The 14,642-nt window shown below is 49.7% G+C and overlaps 1 protein-coding gene across 1 annotated transcript; it reads left to right on the plus strand.

Annotated features, from left to right (window-relative positions):
• Positions 1 to 1,463: 1,463 nt before the first annotated feature.
• On the plus strand, positions 1,464 to 13,907 carry LOC119464962 (60S ribosomal protein L10a-2). The gene is made up of 5 exons (XM_037725819.2): positions 1,464 to 1,619; positions 3,320 to 3,475; positions 7,897 to 8,045; positions 8,877 to 9,049; positions 12,634 to 13,907. The coding sequence occupies exons 1-5, from the start codon at positions 1,588 to 1,590 to the stop codon at positions 12,802 to 12,804; spliced, it is 681 nt and encodes a 226-aa protein (XP_037581747.1). The 5' UTR covers positions 1,464 to 1,587; the 3' UTR covers positions 12,805 to 13,907.
• The last annotated feature ends 735 nt before the right edge of the window (positions 13,908 to 14,642 follow it).

The raw sequence follows: 14,642 nt of genomic DNA on the forward strand, positions 1-14,642 counted from the left end.
AAAAAAAACTGCCACAGCAGCCTAGGCGCCTAGGCCTCGCGCTTCGCTTCGCTTCGAACTATATTCTAGTACACTCTACTTCGAACCAGCGCCATGTTTGTGCGGTCGCCGCATACATGCTGCATACTGGAAAAAGTTCACGACCGCCTCTCTTGATGTCAGAGCGGCCATTTTAAGCGGACCGCGCGAGGGCGGTGCGGCTTGCGGCGATGTGCGGCTCGAGCGTGTACAGGTAAGAGTAACGAGGCGGTGTACGTATAGACGCCGCGTGATATGGCGAAGGAAGAAGCGCACACGCGATCGCGGTTGTAGACAGCACGGGCAAATGCCTCGCGAGTGCCACAGTGACCACGGGACACACGGAGGCGGCAGAAGAAGCCGTGATAGCCTTAGCACTCGCCACGATGCCGAACGCTGCGATCGTGATCAGCGACTCTCAGGCGGCAGTCCGAAGCTTCGCACGCGGCTGCGTCTCGCCGGAAGCGGCCCGCATACTCCAAATCTGTGAGGACGGGGACTCGATGTCACAAAATTCTACGGTCTTCCTCCTCTGGACCCCGGCACACACCGACGTCCCGCTCGCGGGCAACGAGGCGGCCCACGCCGCGGCTCGAGGTCTCACTCGCCGAGCCGTGGCAGACTACGTGGCCGCCGCCCCCGAGTGCGGGGCGTCAGAACTGCCGGATCGAGGCACTACGACAGATACGCTGCAACAACAACAATCACAATGGCTGTGGGGCGATCGCCTGACCACGTTCAGAGACCTCACACAACACTACAGACTCGAAAGACGCAAATTCCCGCCACCGCACGTTAAATTAAACAGGAAAGAGGCCGTAAACTTACGCTTACTACAAACACACAGTTACCCAAGGCCGGCAGTCTTACGCCACTGTTACGCTAGCTTATATCCGACTGGTGCGTGTAAAGCGTGCGGACTCAGAGCAACGCTGCGACACATGCTCTGGGAATGTGCCGGCAACAACGGCACTGAAACCGCCTCCGTTCGCGACGCGCCCATAACGGCAGGCGTGACTAGAATAAAGGAAGCCTCGAGCTCGCTCGTTCCCGCCGTTGCCCCGGCTGCTGGGGCCGCCGGGGACCTTCTCCGTCGGCGTCGTCACCGCTGGGAGGCGGCCCTGAAAAGTTCGGAGCTGGAAGACCAGCTCTGGGCCGTCCGGCAAGCCGAAGATGCCGCCCGAGTCCAAGGACTTCGAGCCGACATCTGAGGCCACTAAAAGCGAAGTGCCGGCACTTTAAATAAAGTTTATTTCTTCTTCTATTGCCGGACGCGACGATCGAAAGGTGAGCCCTTAACAGCTTCGCTGTAAGAAAACCGTACATGTTTCTTCATTTTCTCTGATCTAGTCGCACGGTGGCGGATGCCATCGACCGTGACTATGTGTTCTTCGATCGTTTTCCTTTTTGCTCTCTCTTGGCTACGACACTGATCAGTCCACCCGTAATTAAGGGTTCATTAGCCACAATCACCATCATCGTGGTTGCAGGTGCGGCGAGCCCCGTTCGCAGACACGCGCTGTGCGCCCGTGCAAGCCGACGGGGAGGAACGCGGCGGGGACCTTTATCATGGCTTCGGGTGGGGCTGGGCACAATATGAGGTAAGCAATAACCGCTTTCTTGGTTCTTTTTGATAACGGCGGAGCTTACGCGCAGCCTTTGTGAAAAGTACACGGGCTGCTTCCGCGCCTTCAGCATAAATATGTCGTTCGGCTACGTGGCGGAGCTTCCCGTGGCCCTGTCGACCCTCAAGAGCTCTCGATGGCGAGTACGCGTTTTTTTTTTTTTTTTTCGTTTCTCAGGATGCCAGATCTTGTGGTGGGCCACAAGAACACGCTTAAAAACAGTCCGTAGTGAGCCTGACGGTCGCAAGCAACGTAGCCCGTGCACTTTTGACACAGTAGTGCATTTCGATGCACCGCCAGTTTGTTCCACGAAATTGACAACCCTGTTATGACGGTTCAGTGCGCGTTCCCGACGCGCGTCGGGACCCCGCGTTTTTGGCTCTGTTATACTTTGCGATTACGGGCTGCGATCATGCTTCCCTTTCATCGGTAAGCGGCGAATTCAAGCGCGCGAATGTCTTTCACTCTACGCCGCAACGAAATCTGGGTCCGAATTCGCAAACCTATATTGCGTTCGTAAGTGATTTTTTCGCCATTGGCCAGCCGCCTTTGCTAATATATACAGCGTTAGGATTGGCTGTAATTTCTTCTTAAGGACAATTCTAGCGTAAGAGCCTTTTTTGAATAGGGGCTCTGGTCGTCGCGTCCGGGAATCGAATTCGTGACATCGTGCTCGGCAGCAGAACGTTAGAGCAGAAGGAAGGAAGTATATAGGAAGGGAGCATGATGGCTTCACGCAGCCAGCCATGTCAAGCCAATTGTCCATGAAGCTTTTGCCTCTTTCTTTCACGCGCCTCCAAAAGTCGGCTCAGTATGTGACTTGCGAATCTCGGCTGCACTATAGGCTGACCTGGATCGGCATATGCATGTTTGATTGCCGGTGGGTTTTAATCGATGAACACTTGTTCGGGGGTATATTGCCATCGTTTGTGCATATTTTTCTGCCGACGAGGTTGGGCAGCTTGGCCGTGGGTGGCGCTGGCTAACACTCCCAGGGGCTAATGCTGTGCACACACACACACAAATACCGGAGATATTGGACGGGAGGATGACCACTGCGGTAGATTAATATTGCTGTTGCCTGGTGGTGGCTCCCTGGCCTCGTAAAACTGTACTATTACAACTTTATTGCCAGTGTGGCCTTCAACACTTACATGTTGCAGGTAAGCTTCATTGGTGAAGCAACGCACACGTAATGCAGAGGGTTCGGCTCCTATCTGCGGCAAGTTGTCGTTTCTTCCACTTTCATTGACGCGTTTACCTTATTTTTACATTTTAATTAAGTGTAACCAGTATATTTTCTAGTTTGATTGCTCTGGCTTCATTACGTGTTTATACGCATGGTCGTTTCTTGTAACGCATATACATTTGTCTTCGTGGCAACCTTGAAATGCGGCACTCGCATTCATCTCGGCGGCTGGTTAAGTTTCTTTTTTTCGAAAACCGAGGGGGTTCAGAGACGTCACTGGTGAAACGCCTACTTAGGAACGATGTTCAAAAGCTGGTAGACATGACGCACTTCCGGCTCCTGCGATCGCTGTCAGCGTATGCAGCGCACAAAACTGTGGCCTTCGAGATTGGCTACCGATACTCCGAGACGCTAGCCGCTGTGTGGTTCAGTTTAGTTGAAACCTATTCATTATTCTTCCCTTCCTTTAAATTTTCTTTTTGCGCAGCACCAAGGTTAACCGGGAGCTGCTCAATGAGTCCATCAATAAGGTCATCGAGGAGTCGGCCCGCCGCAACCGCAAGTTCGTCGAGACGGTGGAGATGCAAATCGCTCTCAAGAACATGAATCCCCACAAGGTCAAGCCCGCCTCCGGAACATTCAGGTGCGCTAGTCATCGGGCACTTTGCTAATGTGCCCTGAGTTTGTTTTCGCTAGTTCGTGCACCGTGCAGCATTTCTGACTTATCGTTTTTAACAGTGGAACTGTTTAAGCTCTTGGTTGCGCCGCGTAGTGCGAACAAAAACTGCTCCTGGCGATGACATCATCGCGCGTTGTCTAGCAACCACCTCGCGGAGCGGCGTGTGCTTCGCCTCCTCTCCGTGCCGTGCACAAGTTGCCTTGACATGGGACGTTAAGGAGAGGGAAGGAGAGCATGCGCGCGGCTCGCGCTATACTCGGGAGAGAGAAATAGAAAACGAGAGGGAGAGAGAGAACGAAATTGTAGCAGCACCAACGAGACAACGCGCAGAGCTGCTACCGACGCCGTCCGCGTCCCCTCTTACCCCCTCTTCCCACCTCACTGCCCATCCCTTCCCACGTCTACTCCCTGCTAACCGTTAATCCCCTCCCTAAGAATATGCACCCTGAACACCACCCGTCCCGTAGAGCAGCGCGAGCCTCCGCGCTCTGGCGTCAGTACGAACGGCAACCCGCCGTGGCTTACGTGGATGCCGCCCCGTACCGCCGCTACCCAGCCCATGCCCTTGCAGTCACTGATAACTCTTTTCGACCCACTCTTACTGCCTCAGTATACACTTCGACCTCGGTCGAGGCCGAAGAGGCAGCTATTGCCCTTGCCATCACGCAAACCTCCGCGGAATACATTTTCAGTGATTCCAAGCCTGCAGTCTACAACTACGCGGTTGGACGGGTGACACCCCCGGCCTCCAGTATCTTGCGTTCCGACACTGTTCCCTCTCACCCAGTCCAAATCATCTGGGTGCCCGCTCACGCGGCCCATCTTGGCAACGAGGCGGCCAATTCCATCGGTCGCGATTCGACTGACCGAGCAAGCCTGCCCCCGCCGGGAATGGATACGCGCGACGCGCTCCTCACGTACCACGATATCACCTTGCACTACCGCCTATCTCGTCTCACCTTCCCCCCACCGCACAAATCCCTTTCCCAGCACCACCAACAGCAACACTTGTGGCGCCACCTTCAGGCCCACACCTTTCTTACTCCTGCACGTCTTGCCCTCTTCCACCCCGGGACGTACTCGCCGGCCTGCCGCTTATGTGACAGCTCCCGCGCCAATTACGATCACATCTTATTCTCCTGCCCGGCGTACTTGCCCCCTGCCTCTTGGCACCTAACCAGTCCGCAGCAGTGGGAGGCTGCTTTGTCCAGCACCGAGCCGGATCTTCAACTCCGGCTGGTGACCTGGGCAGAGGACGTCGCGACTAGGCACGGCCTGGACACCACAACCGGCAGCCTGAAGGCCGCCCACAACGCTGCTTTTTAATTTTGTTTACTTCGGGCCTTCTCCATAAAAGTTTCCCACCACCACCGTCCGCGTTTCCCCGCGTTCGCGCCGAACGCGCGCGGTGTCCGTGACTGCAGCAGGCGCCTCTGGCGGCGGCTCGGCAGGTTTCGACCAGCCACGCCCCATCAAGTGTGGAGGCGCAGCTTGGCCGTGTCGTCACCGGTGAGATAAAGCTCGGAGCCGCCGCGATGGTGGCAGAACTCTCGTTGACTATGTGGCAAGTACATGTAGCCTTGACTTGGGACGACCAAAGAAGATCCGGACACCCGATGAAGAAGCCGCTCATCTTGAAGCGCGTCGCGTGGCCAAGCGAGAATCTGCGCGTCGGCGGCGAGCCGATTCGGAATACCGTGCCTAGCAGCACTTAGCATTTCCTAGCAAAGCTTAGCCAAGCCTAGTAAAACCTGGAAGAAGCTAGGTCGATCACCATCTCCGCTGTTTACTCCAGCCTTGTACCACTAGTGCAAGCTGCGCACATTTTTTTTTCTTGCGTCAAATGATCCTCGATCTCGAAACCCTAGGAGCAACGCTGGCAAGTCTCAGAGCGCCTAAACTAAATTGCTATAATAATTTTCCTACACACCAGTCTCGGTTCAATTTCTCAAGAAGTGTGTGTGTGTGTGTGTATACAGGGTGTTTCAGCGAGCACATTAAAAAATTTTTAAATGTTGCCTGTTGCAGATAGCACAATTCTAGTTCATGAGCTGGTCTACTGGAAGAGACGGACATTGCTTGCACAATAAACTGAAATGCATAATCGACTTATTAACAAAAATTTACTAAAGTTTTTAACTATTTACCTGGTGGCCCATATTGCAATTGGAATTCTAGCCGTGGAGTTCGCAAGGCGGACCCACTTGGAACGAATTCTCAGGATGACACCAGTTTCGAGATATTAATTCCCAAACTTTGCGGAGAAGTGCATTGGCGCTGCAGTTACTTCCTTAATAAAACGTCGTTTTATGCATCGAAGCACAAGGGTAACTGGAACGCATATGTGATTCAATGCAGAAAACGACGTTATTTTAAGCCGTCGTTTGTTTGACGTACGTCTTCTCGTCGAATGAAAATCGTAAAATAACTGCACATTAGCATTTATTTCTCCACTATAGTCAGATACAACTTAAGTCTGCAGTGAAGCCCCGCCCACGCCCTCATAACCGCCAGCCACTGTTACTCCGCGAGGTTGCAAATAGTTTGTACTTCAAACTATTTCTGTTAGTTAAATAAGATGGTAACCACACAAATAATTTTAAAAACGTGTAATTTCATACGTTTTCACTCGTCTATTATAGTGGAACGTACAAGTACGGCAAGTACAGTCGTATCAGGTACGACGCCATTTTGAAAAGGTCGCATGACGACGATGTTGTTTGCTTCTGTGATTGGCTGGCGGAGTTACAACCACGCGCGGTCTGTGTACCTTTGTTGCCGACTGCTATTTTTTAAAGTTGTATCCTACTATAGTGCTTTACATCATCAGATAAATAGAATACAGGACGTATAGGTCACTGAAGCTTTAGGACTGATGTGCTCTCTGGATAACTCTGCGTCCCAAGATGTCACTGCCAGCGTTGTTGCTGCCGTACTCCTTCCTGTCCGGGGTGCTATTCTGGCTATTGTCATATTCCACCGTAATGTCGAATTCTGTAACGGTTGCATTTTGAACCAATCAGAGAGGCCCAGAGGACTGCTACGGCCTCTTGATTGGCTCAAAATGCCGCCAGTACCAAACATGACGGTATGGCGCAATATGACAATATACCCAGAATAGTTAATCCAACGTACTGTGGCGCAAAGTGTCCAACTCGCGGAAAGAGAATGGAGGAAGAATGGCGTTCTTTCAGTCGGATTAACTATGCACCAACTCTCCCATAATCATGATCATAATCATCATCATCATCCTATATTTATGTCCACTGCAGGACAAAGGACTCTCCTTGCGATCTCCAATTACCCCTGTCTTGCGCTAGCTGATTCCAACTTGCACCAGCAAATTTCCTAACTTCATCACCCCACCTAGTTTTCTGCCGTCCTCGACTGCGCTTCCCTTCTCTTGCTATCCATTCTGTAACTCTAATGGTCCACCAGTTATCCATCCTTCGCATTACATGGCCTGCCCAGCTCCATTTTTCTGCTTAATATCAACTAGAATATCGGCTATCCCCGTTTGCTCTCTGATCCACACCGCTCTCTTCCTGTCTCCTAGAGTTAGGCCTAACATTTTTCGTTCCATCGCTCTTTGTGTGGTCCTTAACTAGTTCTCGAGCTTCTTTGTTAACCTCCAAGTTTCTGCCCCATATGTTAGCATCGGTAGAATGCAATGATTGTACACTTTTCTTTTCAACGACAGTGGTAATTGGGCTCAGTCAGTATTTGGCAATGCCTACCGTATGCACTCCAACCCAATTTTATTCTTCTGTAAATTTCTTTCTCATGATCGGGGTCCCTTGATCTAAATAAACGTACTCCTTTACAGACTCTAAAGGCTGACTTGGCGATCACCCGCCGTGGTGGCTCAGTCAGCTAAGGCGTTGCGCTGCTGAGCACGAGATCGCGGGATCGAATCCCGGCCGCGGCGGCCGCATTTCGATGGAGGCGAAATGGAAAAAAACGCCCGTGTGCTTGCGTTGTAGTGCACGTTAAAGAACCCTAGGTGGTCAAAATTAATCCGGAGCCCTCCACTACGGCGTGCCTCATAATCAGAACTGGATTTGGCACGTAAAACCCCAGAAAGACGACGAGTGGCGATCCCGAATTCTTGTTTCCTGCCTTTCTTTCCAACACAGTACTCTGCTAATCCAGAATAGGTCCCCCAGTATTCCGCAAACGCTAATACGTGCGTTTACGGACAAAACTAAAAAATAATATTAGACCCTTTGGTGCTTATGTTTTCCCGGTATAATAATCGTCGACAATTTGCGGGATGTATAGGTTAGTTCTGTTGGCGAAGAACTGAGATAATTCGATATCTCTGGAAGCGGTCTTCGTTCTTACGGATGATGATGATGGTTACAGTCTGTACGCTCTCTTCGCAGGCTGAAACACTCCATGAAGCCCAACTTCCAGGTGTGCGTCATTGGAGACAAGGAACACTGCGAGGAAGCCCGAGCCAATGGCGTTGACTTCGTCGACCTGGAGACCGTCCAGAGGATGAAGAGGCAGCCCAGCTTCGCGAGGAAAATTAGTACGTGCGGCTGTACCCGCCCCCCTATAATTTGGTGTCACTCTCATTCGCACGATGGAACAAATCTGGTTTTTTTATCCGCGCCGGACCAGCGTTTATCGATAAGCGTTGCGCCGGACGGCGCATCACGTGACTACTCGTACGTCACCGATTTCTGTTGGTGGTGCCTCGGCCCCGATGCGCAAGGACGGGCAATGCCGTGCTATTTTTAGCATTCGCAGTCTGGCTGTCGAACAACACGGGTTTAGATTAGAATTCTTTGCAAGGCTGGCAAGAAGCGCTGTACTTTTGTCTAAAGTGTTTGAGTATGCTTGCTTCCCTTTTTCTATATGCTCCTAAAAAAAGTGCGTAGACGCGGTCCTTGCTTGCCAACGAGACTGTTTTAGTAACTTATTCTGAGAAAACAGTAGCCATCGCAGCGGCCAACCGTCCCTTCATCGCAACATACAGAGCGTAAACACGGACGGGTCGGGCCCAAGCCCCGAGACTTGCGCGGAACCAGTGCGACGTCGTCGGCAGTGGGAATAGTAGACGAAGGCAAATACATGCGCTGTGCAGTGCAACCTCATCGTAATAAGACCCATGAAATATAGTGGTTGCAGACGGCTGCGGGAACCGAAAGCCCAGTTAGAACGCGACGATGTTTCTGCTCGACGCTGCGTGTCGTCGTTGCCCAGAATAGTCAGAAAGCGAGCTTATGCAAACGCGGTGACGTCGATATCGTTTCCTTGGTCACATCGGCCAAGGAAACGGAAGACTATGAAATACACATTGGCAGGCGGTCACGGCCCTAATTTCGCTCACGTTTCTCGGAATCGTCTTCTTCCTCAGTCAAGAAGTACGACGGCTTCCTCGGGTCGACCACCATCTTGAACGAAGTCACCAATGTCGTGGGTCCCATGCTGAAGAAAAGGGGCAAGCTGCCTTTGCCTCTGCGGCACGGCGATTGCTTGCCCGAGAAAGTCCACGAGGTGAAGACGACCATGAGGATCCAAATGAAGAGGGTAAGGCAGTCTCGCGGTTTTCCTCGCGGGGCGCGATTTCTGCAGCGAAGCTGTTTAAGGTCAAGTGCAACAAAATTTCACTTTAGCCTAATTTGTCACGAGTGGTATAGTATGTATAGCACTAACGCAATGTTGACGAAGCCGCAGAGCTGGTAATTGCATTGAGATGGTAATTGCGTAATTTTTGTTAACAAGCTGTAAACAACACCTAATTAAGCAGACGACGCATGCACCTGGTGGATGTCGCTATGACTTAAATCCCAGTACGGTGATGCGTTGTGGCAGCGTTTCTTTTTTTTTCAATTTCGCTATCAAAACTGATATTCTTTGTGAGCTTTTCGTGACGCTTCCGCTCGTATTCAAACGTCAAATTTTGCGAGAAGTCTTTTCTTTATATACACTATATTAAACTAGGCTATTTTACGCGGTCCTAAATCTCGTTCGAATTGGCCTTGAAGGGGATTTTCGCAACGAATTTCGTCGCAACTGCTGCGTTGTCTACAACGAATTTCAGTCAGAGAAACAGCCCACCAACGCAGCCTGCATCACGCGGCCGTATGATGGGCCTTCGAAACCCGTAGCCGGTGGCGGCAAGGCCAGCAAAGTGTACAAGGAACATGCAACGGATGTAGCGGAAAATATAGAAGTTCGCATATAATGAAGTGCGTGAAAGGGCTTGGGTATATCGAAGAAAATGCAGCGAATATGGAGAAGCGCTTGCTAATTCTTCAGTATATTCCCGTGCAGTGGCAATCGAGACCCATATGAATTCAAACAGGTGTGATAACTCCCTTACACAGCTTCGCTGTCTTTGCTATACGAGTTGCTCGGATTTGCATACGTCTACGAAAGATTTTTTTTTACAGTGAATTAAGAAAAATTATATTTGATGAAGTGGTTCAACTCTCACAGGTCGTCAGTACGGAACCTTGCTGGCTAATTCCTTTGAAGTCAAGGGGGGAAATGTAGGAGGTACACGAAGCATGATGTTAGATGACAAGGCAACCTCCCCTGACGTCGTTCCTTTCACCGTATTCCTGCATTCGGGGCTCCATCATCGCGTTGACTGTTAGGTAAAGGGCGCCGTTAACGGTTGCCTGACCTGTCTAGCTAGTGTTTGGCTCGTGGTAGCCGTCAGTGACACCCACGTCACGATCAGCCCGCGCTACGCTCTCGGCATGGTTTGCGCAACGCACGAGGGCGCCTATAGAAGGTACCGCTGGAGGGCACGTGTTGAGGGCTATTATCATGTGAGCCTTCCTTTGTACTGTATTTCCTGAGTGCAAAAAATCTGGATATAACAAACTCGGATAAAGCGAATAATTCGTTATATCGAATAGGCAAAACTTACCACCCGATAGTGATGCAAAGTAACTGCCGCGTCGGGAAGGGCACATTGAATATATGGAATTCGGGGGGAGGGGGCTGCCAGCGCCCTAAATCCTGTTGTACTAGCAAACACAGCGTTCAGAGGCATTACTTTTATTGCTTTTTGTTGTTTTTTTTTGTTTCGAGCACTTCTACAGTACATGAAGGCGACAGACATGAGTGCCCGACTGTATACATACGCTGTACCTTGCTTAATACATGTGAAAGTGTGATAACGACTCGAGTCTTCTCTCTCTTTTTCACTACCTCTCCCCCCGTGTAAGGTAGCAAACTCGATAAAGTTCAGTTAACTTCCCTGCATTTTCCTTCCTTCCATCCTTCCTTCTATCCCTTTTTCAGTAGATAGATTTCTTCCTTGCTTCCTTCTTTTCTCACGGAGATCTATAACAAACACATCACAAAAGTTCGTTTAAGTTCGTTACAGACGAGTCCGAATATAACGAATTATCTGATATACCGAAATATATGAATACCGTCAGTAGTGACCAGGTTAGATTGTATATGTTTCAAGATTGTCACTTGGCGCTCCATTTTAGCTTCTTTTTTTTCAATACCCCATTTCCAAAGCATAGTCAACGAAGTCCGCCAGGCATCCTTAGTCTCCAGGTGTGGCGGCTTGAGTCAGTCGCCCTGAGCATATATACTCGTATATAGTGTGGGTACAGCGTTCAGGTTGCGTGAGGTGGGGATCTTAGGGGGCAAGGAGGACGGGAAGCATCCTCATAGTATGTGTTAGCTTACGTTAGATTGCGTTACGTTAGGCATAACTACTCTGCAGTCTGTGCGTCGTGGTCGGGGGATCACTGTCAGGGGTTTGTATCAGATTGAGGCGATCTAGTCTTCTCATCTACGCGAGCTAGAGCCGACCACAATAAATTACGGGACACGGCATGAAAAATGTAAATTTTTGCTCTGTTAAGGCATAACGCTTCTATACTTGTATAATAGATTAATACGTGTAGGTAGGAAAAGCTACTACAAACGAAAACTTTCATTTTGAGGACATTCAGTAGTTTCGCAATCAGGTGTCCCGTAAACTTTAGTGACCGACTGTACATAGCTTCGCAACCTGTATATGTCTGATAGCGTTCGTTTTTTTTTTCATAGTTGTTATTGAGCTCAACTCCCCTGGCCGCTTTTCGATGTCCGCCGGTGTCAGTCTCTGGTATCCCAAAAATGTTTTCCTAGAAAATTACAAAGAAAGGAAATTCTCATTGTGCCGCAATGATTCGAGCTTGCGACCAAAGCATTGGTTCAGGAATTCTGGTTCACTTCAGCTGCCATAATTGGCTAACGCTCGCTCAACAAATGTGTGTACTGGATAGAGGTGGCGTCCGCGCCTTCTTGTTGTTCTAGCACGTCAGCTTCAGCAGTTGCGGAGATGGTCCTAAATTAATTTATCTTCTTCTCCATGTAACGAAAATGATTAAGCGCGTCTGCTTCGTCTTCATTAGTCTTCTTCTTGTTCTCGGCTTCTTTTCGTGTTTACTGATGGCGCTGATGTCGTCTTCTTTTCGTGAAAGATAGCGTGAGGCCTATTAATGGGGTAGCCCAAGTATAAACTAGAGGAAAGCCGAACGAATCCTGCCGTAAGACGCTAAAGGATCGTTTTAGTCGAGACCAGTGGCTAAGTCCGGATTCGTAAGCGGAGGAAAAAAAAAGCCGGATCTTTAACGATTCACCACCAGGAGGATGCGTTGACCTTCCCCCTCCTACCAAATACACACGCGAAAAAAAAAATCTTTTTAGCGCCTAAGAACCACGTTGCAAAGAAGGCGGGTAAGTCAGGCAGAAGCCTTCTGTGTCCGTGGTTCTTGGGCGCTAGAGAAAGTTTGGCCACGGAACACCAATAGTTCGATCTGGCACATTATTTTGTTTCCTTTTTTTCATCTTTGGCAGGACCTCTGGAAATGTGTTTCGACTGCGGTTGCTACAGCCGGGTTCGCTGTCGCATTCTATTTTTGGTGTTTTTGCGAAACCGACGCTTAGTTTACTGGATTAGAGACAGGTTGGCTCTTAATTGAGGACTGAAGGGGGAGGGGGGGGGGGCAAACCTCCCTCCCCTGTTCCTCCATGACACTTGCGGGTGCGCACCACCCCCACTGCTGTGTGGTTCCGCAGTCCCTGATAAACGGGTGCTGCAATGTCGAGCGCTTTTGGCTAGTCTCATTGTGACGCTCTCCTTGCACACGCAGGTGTTGTGGCTCGCGTTATCCGTCGGCAACGTCAAAATGGCGCCCGAAATGCTTGCCGAGAACATCAACGAAGCCATCAAGTCGCTGCTGACGCTGCTGAAGAAGGACTGGCAGAACGTCAAGTCCCTACACATCAAGTCCACCATGGGATCGCCTCAGAGAATCTACTAAACCTCCCCGCTTGGTGGTGCAGCTGAACAGAATACAAGAAAGCGGCAAATAAAGCTGGAGACCCTAAGGCACCACCAACGCGCAAACTTGTTCGGAGTGGTATTCTGCCTGGGGCCTTGTTCTCGCCAACGGTTAGGGTATGGTGTTCAATATGACACGAGCAACTGTTCCTCCTAAGGAAATATCTAGCACTCTCTCTGTGCAGGCATGTGGTACTATGTGTTTGTATGGCAACATACAGTTTGTATATATATACAGAGTGCGTATGATAAATCTAGCTTATAGATACGGGAAATATGGGACACCCACGTGAACTACAGCGTTCCAAATGTTCAGTTATCACGGGAATGCTGCATGGAGCTAGAAGCTACAAAAAAGACTGCAGAACGCGTTACGTGGCAATTCTAAAGCGTAGTAATGTAAAGGAAGACTCGGGAGAAAAAGGCCCTCGTCACGTGCTATGGTAAACGGTAGCTTCAAGCCGCGTTGCGGAGAGCCCGGCAAGGGCGTGAGTCGCGGGCCAGTCGTTACCCGGGATTGGCTTGCCAAGCCTATTGCTGCCGGACGCCATGCTATATCGTTTGCCTTTTCTTGCTTAATGGAAGACTATATTACGCGGAGTTTCTTGCGATTTGGTATGAATTTGTTGCGAAAGCACTTTGTAGCTTATTTTATTCTTTCGTGCGGCACAGCTGTGTCGCTGGTTAGCCTCACAATGACACATTTCAGAATACGTGCCTTCCAGTCTACGTAACTCATAGTTCGTTAAGTAACACTGGGTTTATTGGTCTTCTCCCGGGTTCACGTACGCTATGTGAAGGTGGCGTTAGAAAGGATGCAGATCCTCCGTAATGGCCGTCAGTTGTGGTGCTGGCTAACGCTGCAAGGGCTTGATCTATAGTACGCATATAATACCCAAGAAAGTGGTTGCGGAAAACGGCGCCTCAGAAGTTCAGTCGGTAATGCAAAGGCGTTGGTTCGGATCCCACCGGCGGCAAGTAGTTTTTTCGTCCATTTTCATTTCCCTGTATTTTGTGATTTCTACGTTTTCATAAAAAACAAATCACTTACCCTATGCTTTCCTTGGTTTTACTGCCTGTTGTGTTCACGTGGTTTCAACAGAAATTATTTGCTGTATTCTAAGCAATTACTCACTTTGCGCTGTAAGAAGACCCTATTGTCGCCGTACTAGAAATTTGCTGCGAAAATCGAAAAGAAACGTTCATATACGAAACTGCAAGATAACTGCATTGGAGCCAGAAGGACGAAAAATTTATAAATTCACAAGCTCCTCATCATTCCAGCGCGGGTTGAGCACAATGTTGCTAGACCTAGTAACGCTGGTTAAGCCATCATATCGGCGGTGCACGCTAACACTAGCGCCACATTTCCCTCTAGCGGTGTGAAACTGACTCGGAAACCTTGCCCTCCTACACCAACTTTTATTTCTTTCGCAAGGATAGTCCCGATGATTCTCGCGGTGGCAGTGTACTTATCGCCGCACACGGAACATTTAAATCTACAATTGTCAACAATGAACAACACCCCGCTATAAATGATTTGGCTATTTATAAATGATTTGGTATTTCCTCGAGCCATTGCTGATCATGATTGTTTCTGCGTGCAGGCGACGAACGAAGAAATCGGCTAGCCATATTCAGCTTCGCTGTAATACAAAAAAGTCTATTTCGTTGTGCTAAAACAATCGGCTCGTAACTCCCCGTAGAACAAATACATAAGAACTAAAATGGATATAACACAGCTCCAATAAATGCTAAACGCGACTTCTACAGTGAAGCTCTTCCCGCTATGCCTCGAAACAACCCGACAACATTTTT

This window comes from Dermacentor silvarum, chromosome 9, assembly GCF_013339745.2.
Source record: "Dermacentor silvarum isolate Dsil-2018 chromosome 9, BIME_Dsil_1.4, whole genome shotgun sequence".
Taxonomy (NCBI): domain Eukaryota; kingdom Metazoa; phylum Arthropoda; class Arachnida; order Ixodida; family Ixodidae; genus Dermacentor; species Dermacentor silvarum.